Source organism: Mchenga conophoros, linkage group LG16 (assembly GCF_057382185.1).
Source record: "Mchenga conophoros isolate Kocher_MC1m ecotype Shallow Benthic linkage group LG16, M_conophoros_male_GT1.1, whole genome shotgun sequence".
Lineage (NCBI taxonomy): Eukaryota > Metazoa > Chordata > Actinopteri > Cichliformes > Cichlidae > Mchenga > Mchenga conophoros.
In genome coordinates this window covers 12,851,165-12,862,048 of record NC_140541.1, presented here as the reverse complement: position 1 = coordinate 12,862,048, position 10,884 = coordinate 12,851,165, and the positions used below count along the sequence as shown (strand labels likewise).

Genomic DNA, 10,884 nt, shown 5'->3' with positions numbered 1-10,884 from the left:
AACAAAGACAAAAAAAATCTATTGAGGCTACGTCCACACGTACACGGGTATTTTTGAAAACGGAGATTTTCCGTTTTCGTTTTAAAAAATAATCCCGTCCACACCTAAACGCAGAAATGAAGGAAAACGCTGCTATGAACATGCCAAAGCAACAGGTGGCGATATATTCCTAACCGTGCAGAAATGTTGGCCAATCAGAAGTCTAGAAGCCTCGGTGGGAAAAAGTAAACAAAGCTGGGGCATTGAAGCAGAACTGAGTCGTATGTGTGGAGGGACAGTAACTGTGTGTGTATATGTAAGCATTCAAACACTGCAGAGAGTAAAATTAACAGTAACAGTATTGTAGAAATTCATTTCACCGAAACAATAACGTGGCGCACAGTGTGACGTCAAAAAATGCGCACACCTTTGACGCTGGATTTTCTCAGTTTTTCTCATCCATGTGTAAATGCAAAAACGGAGTTTTCGAAAATATCCACCCTGGCAGGCGTTTTTAAAAATCTCGAAAATGCCGTTTGCGTGTGGATGAAAGGTGCAAACGCATAGAAAAATCTGCGTTTTCAAAAATACCTGGGTACGTGGACGTAGCCTCATACTCACGCTTTTATTCGTGTATCGTTTTTCTCTTGTCTCTTATTTCCCCTTGTCTCGATTGTACTTTATTTTCTTGTCCCGTGAACATACTTTTCTATGCTGTGGTGTGCTGGGGGAGCAGCACAGCAAAGAAGGACTCATCCAGGCTGGAGAAACTGATCAGGAGGGCTAGCTCTGTGGTCGGCATGAAGCTGGACACTCTGGTGACAGTGGCAGAGAAAAGGACATTAAAGAAACTGATGGACATTATGGACAATGCTAGGCATCCTCTGCACACGGCCATTAACAACCAGAAGAGTCTGTTCAGTGACAGGTTGCTTCTCCCAAAGACAAGAACTAACAGACTTAAAAACTCCTTTGTCCCACACGCCATCAGACTGTTTAACTCCTCTCTGGAGGGGAGAGGGAGGGGAAACAGGAGGACAAAGGAGGGGGGAACAACTAAGCTGTAGTGCCTCTTCACCTCACTGTGCAATACCTTTTGTGCAATACTTTTGTAAATAGTCAACAGTGCAATAGACTCAATACTTGAAATGTGCAATTCACTTGTATTTTTATTTTTTATTCCTATTTATTCTATTTATCCCCTTCGTATATTTTATTTATATTGTCTCTGTATTTATATATATGTGTGTGTGTGTGTGTGTGTATATATATATATATATATAATATTCTGTAACTCTGTAACTTCTGTCGGTGCTGTGCTTTTCTGGAAATCGAATTTCCCAGAGGAACCCACCCGAGGGATTAATAAAGTTCTATCTAATCTAATCTAATAGAGTTTCCGCTCCACTGCCTTATTTCATACGGGTCCACATTACCGATGCACACTATTTTTTCCAAGTACGGCCGGTCTTGGCGTCTGGGCGCAATCGGTCGCGATACAGCCCTTTGTCTTTTGCGCTGATTTTAATTTCTCTTTGATATTTGGGCATATTGGGGCCCGATGAATGTAAAAACAAAGAATTACCAGATTTTTTTTAACTTACTTTTGTTTTTAAGAAAAACGAGAGCCACAAATGAGGATATTCATTTAAGATTATGATAGAACGGTAGCAGTATATAATGTTCTCGTAAGTGGATATCAGGCCCATGTAGAGCAAAATTGAGTATTTTTGTCTAAATAACCCAAATGTGATGTCCACATATGTGGACGGCAGGTCCTAGGAGGTTAAGCATGGTTCTGATAGTCCTGCTTCCAACACAGTAGTGTGTTTGTTTTGATTTGTGGCCTTCTGTCATGGCGCCGCGATCCCACAATGCAATGCGGCGTGACGTCAACTCCAAAGCCCAAAACGGGATGACGTCGTAACCTGTGTTTTAACGCATGCGCAGATCAACCAGGAAGCGGTAGTGTTGGCGAAATGCAATCCCTCGGTTATGTTTTGTACTAAAGAAGACTAACAGGCAGGTATTTATAACACTGCCCTGTTTTCTCATGTTATGGACAGTAGCCTCAAAAAATAATTTCCGAATATTTAAAAGAACAAGCGTGTTTTATCGGCGTTTATTGGCACAAAGGTGACGATTTAAAGGCTAGTGATGCAAGGCCACCTCTGTGCTAATAGAGCTGTGTGTTGAATTTTGTGTGTTTGAACAGTCTAACTTACCGTCCTGCCAATTTTCGGGTGATTTTTATAAGTTTTATGAGTATTATTGGACATGGCAATGGAGTTTAAATTATCTCAAAAGCTGGAAGTTGATTTAAAAACTGTCGACTAATTTGCCGTAAGTTTGTTTTGTTAGTTCTTAAGTCACTAAGTCTTTGTAAAAGTGAAATATAACTACGTATTTTAGCAAAGTGTCGGTGTTTAAATTCTGTGTATTTAGGTCTGTGTAGGTTCTCAGACGCCAAGATCATGGTAATGTAAGTCGCGTTTTTCCCCAAACGCCTTAGATTGCAAGAGTACAAAACACGTATTTTCTCTTGTGAGTAGGTAAAGGAGAGGAAGCACTGTATCAAATAAGCTTAAATTAAAGCAAGAGTACTTTTAAAACATCATTCAGTAGTTATTATAGCTATCTAGTGTAATCATTATTATTATTTTTTGTTAAATTAGTGAACAGAAACCCCCCCAGCACCAATACTTGTTGTTAAGCAGGGAGTGTTTTTTTGTCTTGGTGAAATTGTGGATATACAGTACTGTGCTAAAATATTGAAGCTAGCCTCATTTGTGGCTATTGGCGGCTTTTTTTTTTTTTTTTTTTTTTTTTAAAAAAGAAAAACAAATTTTCAGTCCAGTCATTGTACCTGATTATTTTCAGAGGAACTTTTATTTATTTATTTTTGTTTGTTTGATAAGCCACTTAACACTGACCTGTGAATTATTCAAGAATAGGAGAGCCCAACTCAGTGTTGTGTCTGCACATAACAAACAACTGAGCAAAGAGCCAATTTTAAAATATATTTCTAGCCACTTTATTACTTGCTGCCTCTCACAAAAACACAGAATTTGTGCCCATTTACTTATTTGAATATACAACAAATGCCCAGGATAATGCTGTTTGACAGGGACACAATTGTATTTTTTGCACCAAAGAAGTGTTAGCTGAAAACTTGGCATATGGTGGTGCCATATGCCACCACGCTGCACACCACATCAGCGTGGTGTGCAGCATGTCTTTAAAAGCAAAAGGAAGGTAGACAAGTGGAGGACAAAAGAAGAAGTGGCAGGCTTAAAAACCTGCCCACAGCTGATTAACAGTATCTCAAAGTCACGTTCTTTAGAATAAGGGGGGGAAAAAATGCAGCAAAGACCTGACACAGGACCTGAGAGATGCATCTGGGCTTGCAGTTGATCCATATACTGCTTACTGAAGCCGCATCAGAAATGGTGTCAGTGTGAGGGTGGCTGTCAAAAAATTACTCTTAAGGAAGGGAAATTGGAAGAAAATGTTATGGTATGACAAATGACACAATAACCAGACTGAAAATCCCTGTGAGCCCTGTTGCAACAGTGCTTATTGAGTCATAGTTTGACAGAGAATAAACAAAAACAGCCAACATCCACATAAATCTCTTGGATTACTTAAAGAATTGACCTGAAAGCTTGCCTGATACATAGATTTCTTGGAATATAAAGGTCATCTTACTGAATATTGAAGTTTTAAAAAATTCTTTGGCAGTATAATAATCATAATGTAAAGGGGAAGTCTGATAAACATGTGTGCGTGCATCGTTGTATGTATTCCAGCAGGTTTGGCTGGATCCATTTCCAGTCGCAGCCATGGCATGCTGCCCCTTGTGCCCCAGGCTGTGCTCCCGCTCATCAGCCTACACTCTTGCTCTCGGGCTAGGCTTTGTAACACTGGGGACCAGCCGCATCCTACTTCTGAAAATGTCTGCCAATGCCGGTGATTACCTGACAGTAAACACATGCACACAACTTTTTTTTTTCCACAGCTGGATAAAAATATTTAAAAAAACAGTGTTAATGTGTTGGCAGCTTGCTCAGCACGTGTCTTCACATTTTGTTCTTTTTGCAGAAAACAAGTATGACTTCCTCCCAGCATCTGTAAATCTGCTTGCCGAGGCTCTTAAACTGCTCTTCTGTCTGGTCATGTCAGTCAGGGTCATAGTCCGAGGTAAACTTTGATGCCTGCGTGTGTGTCCTAGTTGGGATCAGCTTATGTTCTGGTTTCATATCACATCTCAAAGTGTTTTCTCACCTGCGGTGTTTTGTCTGTTTAAATCAAACTCTAGTTCGTTTTCCCTCCTTGGTGTAGTTCGTTCGTGCAGGTGTGACTGCACTCAGGAGCGGATGAAAAGAACAGCACCGAGACCCTTTGGAGGAAGTGGTCTCAGTACAGTTCCAAATTGACTCCAGAGCGGTTCGTTTATGGTGTGAAGGTGTAGTTTGAGCTATAAAAAACCCCCCATCCCATAGCAATGTATGCTTTGTAATCTCAGCATCGAAAGGTACTATAGATGTGCAAAGGTCTGTACGAGCTAGCAGCTAACCATGAAATAAATGTAAATTCTCTGTGTTCAGCACCTTCTTCCTGCGTTTACTTTTGTTGCTCCCAGCCCGACAAATCTGGCTGCTGAGCAAACTGAACATTGTCACATTGTTTGTAGTGACGCAGTTTGGTTTGTGTGGAGTTCACTTGATTTCTTCTCTGTGTGGAAACAAACCCAATCACAGCGAAAAGCTAAAAGTTTACAAACTCATCAAGTGGCTAGGACCAGAGTAAATGAACTATAGATGTGAAAACACCCTCAGTTTCAGATATCTGGGCAAACTGCTTGAATGTGGAAGAAGTTAAAAAGAAACTAAGATAATGTTGGAAGTGTGATTACAAGTTTGCCTATGAAAATAAAGAAAACATAGCAGTTAAATATGACTGATCTGTTTTTAAGGTTAAAAGCCCCATTTTTGTGGTTTCATTTGTGTAAATTTTCATCTCAAACTTACAAAGAGAGAATCTTTCTGTCAGACTGGCCCAATTTCCTGTAGAGGACCATTATTAATGAATTATTAATTATGTGTTATTTATTATAAAGTCCTGTGTCTCCAGAATTTTGGGATTGTACCTATTAGTTTATCATACATAGGTGTGACTGCCTGTTGAAATTATTTTTAGATTTCAATACATCTGCTAGCTTGGATCGTAGAAGGCACTAAAAATCTAAACTAATGAAGTCTATAGGAGACAGGTTAGTGAATGATGGCCAGTCAAAATAAGGTCAACCCTCCAATTAAAGGTCAGTGGCAACAGGAATGTTGAATTAACCATTACAAAATAGAAGGGATCAATAATCTGGGTATTGGTATTTATCATGTCTCGAATATGACAAAAACCACGACAAGTCTTACAACTAATATTTGTGTTCATAAGTTCATCTGACCTCATTCTGTGTTCCATGAGTGAAGGATGTTCGTTGACTCTTTCTTTCTGTTACTACAGAGGGCCGATCATGCAGAGATTTGGGTTGTGCCTCCAGCTCTTCCTTCCTCAGCTCCCTGAAGTGGGCCGTCCCTGCTTTCCTTTACTTTCTTGACAACCTCATCATCTTCTATGTTATGAGCTACCTGCAGCCCGTCAGTACAGATAAGATATTTAAGATGTTTGCTAAATGATAGCTGCTAGAGGGAAATGTGGTTGCCTGGACTGCAAATTTTTTTAACCCTTTGTTAACATCCAAATCTCATTTTCCAGTTTGTAGATTTGAGCTTTTCATATCAGACTGGCATTAACAAAATGTCCTGCACATTTGATGCTTTAAATGTGCTGAGCTGCTGCTGTTCTTTTTGTTCCCAGGCTATGGCAGTGTTGTTCTCCAACTTTGTCATCCTGACCACAGCTGTGCTCTTTAGAATAGTTTTGAAGTAAGTTTCACTTTTAACTCAACTGTTCTTCAGAAACATGTTGTGTGTGTTTGATTGTGGAATGAGAGGTGATATTTTAAGATTTTATTTGGTTGGTCTCTTGAGGAAAAAAGACATTTTTTTCATGTTTTCCAATTGTAAGCGGACCAAAGTGTGCATGTGAGTGAGAATGGTCTCCTATACCATGGAACACTGTTACTGAATATGTTTTGCTTGTCCCAGTGCACTAAAGCACTCACAGGTAATTTGATCTTCAGGCTGTTATTTTTATTACTGTATATCATAAGCTAATAGATTAAGCGTCATTTGTTTTTTGTTTTTTACTTGGCCTTTTCCTACAGGAGGCGCCTGTCTTGGGTTCAGTGGGCAGCGTTGGTTATTCTCTTCCTGTCCATCGTTTCCTTGACAACAGGATCAGGAGGCAAGCAAAACTCAATAGCTGTTCCCAGTCTTCACTCAAACCCACTTTCTAGCCCCTCCAACTCTTGCCTACTCTACACCCAGCTTCTGGAGGAGATGAAGAACAGCAGGTAAAAGTGAAGCATGCAGGATTATTTAACCTTTACTTAACTAGGAAGTAGATCTTCGGAGCTTTAAAATATTTTTGCAGCAGAACAATTTTCCAGAACAAGATGAGCAGCAGCACAAAATAGAACAATACACACCCAGTGAGCATATTTATACACATGAGATAAAGAATAAAGTGTAGAAACTTAAGTAAAACATTTCAAAACTATGAAAACATCATGGCAGGTCAAATGTAGTGAGGCTGCAAAACATTTATCACTGTATTCAAATAATTTCTAATCACCTTGAATTCATTTAGTGAGATCAGTCCCCTCAAATGTAGTTGATTTTGCAGCTCATGCTGGGAAGCTGAATATTAAACTGCCCACAGCTGTAGGGAGAGATGGAAAGATTATATGTATCAGTTCCAACTATTTTAGCAGGTCTTTTATGCAAAGGGAGAAGAAAAGGTTTGGTAATCTAATAAATGACACATATCTGTCATATTTGTAATATTAGATTTAAATGATGGTGTTTTTGACTGCTGCATCGAGAAAGTATTCTGTAAGTAAAATGGCGCAGAGAGCTTTGGGAAATTCTGAGCACTTCTTTTGCAACTTGATAACATTTTTGTATTATTTATTAATCTACAGTGAAATACTGTAATGTACACGTTACATTAAATACGCTTTTTCACATCTTTGTTCCTTTACACTGCCAGTATATCATGGGCATCAACCCTGCCCGGCCAGGCCTGGAGGGACAAAGTAGTATCGAAGCTTCAATCTCTGGGTGTGGGTCACATCCTGCTCATCCTCCAGTGCTTCATCTCTGCCATGGCCAACATATACAATGAGAAGATTCTCAAAGAAGGAGAGCAGCTCACTGAAAGCATCTTCATACAGAACAGTAAACTGTGAGAAGCTGCTTGTGAAGAAAATGGGAAAGCAGAGGACACGTGGATGACTTTGGTGCTAACATCAGTCGTTTTTACTGCGTGTTTTTTAGGTATGCCTTTGGTGTGGTGTTTAATGGTCTGACTCTTGGGCTCAACAGCGAGGCACGAGGTCTCACCATGCACTGTGGCCTCCTACATGGACATAACATTTATTCCCTGGGCTTGGTGCTGGTCACTGGTGAGTAATGGTGGATTAATGACTCGCACTGTCATCACAAATTTGTATTTTTTCTTTCCCCATTAGTCAGATTTGTCAGTTTCTTCCAAAATGTCAGTGTTAAACAAAAGTGGACCAAAACAGCTTCAATATTTATTCTACTTTTGGACATCATGCAGTCATTGGGACCACAAAATTACATTTAACATTTTTAACTTTTGGTGTTTCTGCCTATCACAAGATTGATAACTTCAGTCAGCACTGTAGTGCATCATTCTCACATCAGAGGGACATTTGAATACTGTTTTATACAGCATATGACTGGAAGATGAATATCAAGCAGGCATAAGTGTGATGTTTATTGAACTGAGATCTCCTACTGTCATTTCTGTTGCTGGAGATGTCCACTCTAATTTAATTTAATTAGTTTGCTGCTTTGAATTATATGCAAACATGTCCATGTGGATTATAGAAGTTGCTTGAGGAAGAGAAAATATGTTCATCAAAAGAAGACAGTTGAGGTACTCGGGGCATCTAACCAGGATTCCTCCTGGACTCCTAGGTAGGTGAGGTGTTTTTGGCCATGTCCTACTGGGAGGAGGTCTCAGCGGGCTTGGGGAATACTGTGTCCTCCAGGATGAGCTGGAAGGGATGGCTGGGTTGAAGGAAGTCTGTCAAATTGATAAGCAGAGGAAGTGGTGCAGCACCTGGTTCTGTTTGTAGAAGCTCAGATGTAGGGGCAGCCAATCAGATGAAAGCTGGCGTAAATAGAGGAGGGGTCGGAGTGGGAGCTCCAAAAGACTGTAGCATGCAAAACCACTACTTTGTACAATTTCTGTCGTCTACAGACAAAATCATCTTAACTTGTGATCTTGTAAGCTGCTGGTACTTGAGTTGTTTTATGCCTCTGAACAGAACCTGGTGGGTATTTGGTCCTGCTTCTGGCATCAGTGCTAAGCTACACTAATCCAGCTGCTGGATGTAATTTGTTATTAACTGGACTAGTTCATTTATCTATCTCTAGTATGCATTTGAAGAACTCATAATCTTCTGTGTTCTCCCTAGCTGCCCTGGGCTTATCCGTGGCCTTCATCTTAAAATTCAGAGACAACATGTTCCATGTGCTGACTGGCCAGATCACTACTGTTCTGGTCACAGGCCTCTCCCTCTTCCTCTTTGACTTCCACCCTTCGCTGGACTTCTTCTTCCAGGCACCCACTGTCCTGCTGGCCATCTTTATCTACAATGCCAGCTGGCACAAGGACCTGGAATATAGCCTGCAGCGAGAGAAACTACGGGTCATCAACGGGGAGGTGTTTGAGAGGTCAAGAGGGGTAGGAGACAAACCACATATCCTCAGTAGTCACGCACACAAGCCCACACACTCCTTTTCCTCACACAACTTCGCTCACCTAACCCCGATGTATATCCACTTCCTCTACTCCCGCCCACATACCAAGTGCTCTGCAGGAAACTTGGCTCTTGTTTCTCTGTAATGTCATTTCTTGAGTGCAGGAGGAAACCTGATTCCCAGCTATGAAAATAGCATTCAGGCTCATGCTGGAGCCTTGCTTCATATAATTCCTTTAGTAGTCAAGTGTTTTTTGATGGAAGAAGCTATTTAACAATACAGTAGTCTGTGGGGATACTATCCTGGAATTCTTTTCATCCCCAGCGTCCCCAGGAAGAAACCCTGTAATTCATGTGAAATGCCAGGTTTCAGGTGTTTGTTTCTTTGCTAGAGCACTAACAAAAATACCCTCTCCATTAAAATGCACGGTACTTCCCTGGTGTTTTTCGGGGAGCAAATACTGCCCTCCACTTTCTGAAGACAGAAAAAAGATGTGCACAGTGCCTCATTGTCTGCAGATTTGTCCACTGGATTTGACCACTTGTGCATTCATTCTGATGCCTTGTCTCTTTTTTGTGTTGCAGGACGGTGAGGAGCTCGAGCTCCTGACAAAGGCAAATGCAGACAGTGAATCTGATGAAGAGTCCTTGTAGTAATGATAGCGCTAGTAGTATCCAGAGGATACTCTGCATCTTTCCTGCTGCTGGTGTCGAACTGCACATTTGACTGGATGGAACATGGTCACAGATTGTCTGTGAAAGCATTTATTTGAACAGTGATAAGCAGGTAAACGGTGAAAGATACTGTTGCTAGATTATATGATAGACTCCTAGAATTAAAAACAAACAAGGTGTTTAATAACAGAATTAGCTAAATCTGTATATTTTGGAAACGTGCCTGTCTGTGGATGACTGCTGTCATTCATATGGGGGAAAGTACCAGCAACGCTGTTTGTTGGAAAATAAGTGATAAGTGATACTTTTGGATTCATTATGGATTTCTTTTATGGACAGTGTATTTCTTTACATGATTCCTGTTGTACATGCTGCTATCTGACTGCTTGCTGGTGCTGGACGTCTAAGGACCAGAAACTGCAGTTTCAAGATTGTTTTGATAATAGATGTCCAAGGCAAACACCCCCCCCCCCCCCCCCCCCCCCAAATCTCAGCCTTCATGAAACTCCACTCTTGTCCATCAGCCTTGTTTCCACTCCGTTCTGCAGTCATGAATGGATGTAGGAGCTCCTTTAACTGTCTGGACATTTGCAGCTCAAATAATTTCACATGGTGATGAATAGAACCACAGAGAAGACGCAGAGTTTTCATCAAGGTGGATAAAAGAAATTGTCTTTTATTTGGTGATCTCAATTCTGGAATCACAAAAGAAGAAACTCAACCAAAAGGAAAAAAGGAACAGAGGCAACTATTAAGTCCAAAGTAAAAGGGGAAAGAAAGAAAATACCACTCACATTACTACGAGAGGCAAAAAAAAGTTGTTTTTCATTGTTGAAAAAAGGAAAGCAGAGCTGCAGCTTTTTATAGGACCTCAAATTTCCCCCAAAACAATAGGAGGCTTGCTAAAATTTAGTACACCCGACATTAGGTGGAAACAAAAAATATAAATGAATGTTTTATACATCTGGCACCTGGACTATTATTTTCATTGGACTATTGGTGTTTATTTTCTGAGCCAGAATAAGTGGTATTGATATAATTGCCACTAATGCCTGACTTTCTGTCAGCACCACAAACTCCCTGCTTCTCTTACTTGGGGCTTGAATATTTTCTTGTTAAACTGTAAAATAACATTGTCTAAAGATTGTTGTTTGTGCCATTAAAATCCTCACGTGTGAATGCATTTTCTTGTAAAATAAATGGCAAGTTGTTTTACTTCTGTGCAAGTAATGCAATTTAATACAATCGCTGATGTCTTGTCATAAATTTATGTGCATTTATTTAAATACTGAGGTTTTCTTGAGGAAGACCTA

At 40.3% G+C, this 10,884-nt stretch overlaps 1 protein-coding gene across 4 annotated transcripts; it reads left to right on the top strand.

The window, feature by feature from the left end:
* Positions 1 to 1,888: 1,888 nt before the first annotated feature.
* Positions 1,889 to 10,816, top strand: slc35a5 (solute carrier family 35 member A5). 4 transcript variants are annotated; one of them, XM_085248435.1, is made up of 10 exons: positions 1,889 to 2,005; positions 3,789 to 3,948; positions 4,081 to 4,179; positions 5,503 to 5,636; positions 5,857 to 5,924; positions 6,266 to 6,454; positions 7,153 to 7,347; positions 7,440 to 7,567; positions 8,612 to 8,880; positions 9,482 to 10,816. In XM_085248435.1, exons 2-10 carry the CDS (start codon positions 3,822 to 3,824, stop codon positions 9,548 to 9,550), a joined length of 1,278 nt encoding a protein of 425 aa, XP_085104561.1. In that variant the 5' UTR covers positions 1,889 to 2,005; positions 3,789 to 3,821; the 3' UTR covers positions 9,551 to 10,816. The 4 variants fall into 4 exon arrangements, with proteins under 4 accessions (XP_085104561.1, XP_085104563.1, XP_085104562.1 ...); XM_085248437.1 differs by having other exon boundaries at positions 1,909 to 2,001; positions 3,792 to 3,948; XM_085248436.1 differs by having other exon boundaries at positions 1,934 to 2,001.
* Positions 10,817 to 10,884: the final 68 nt, after the last annotated feature.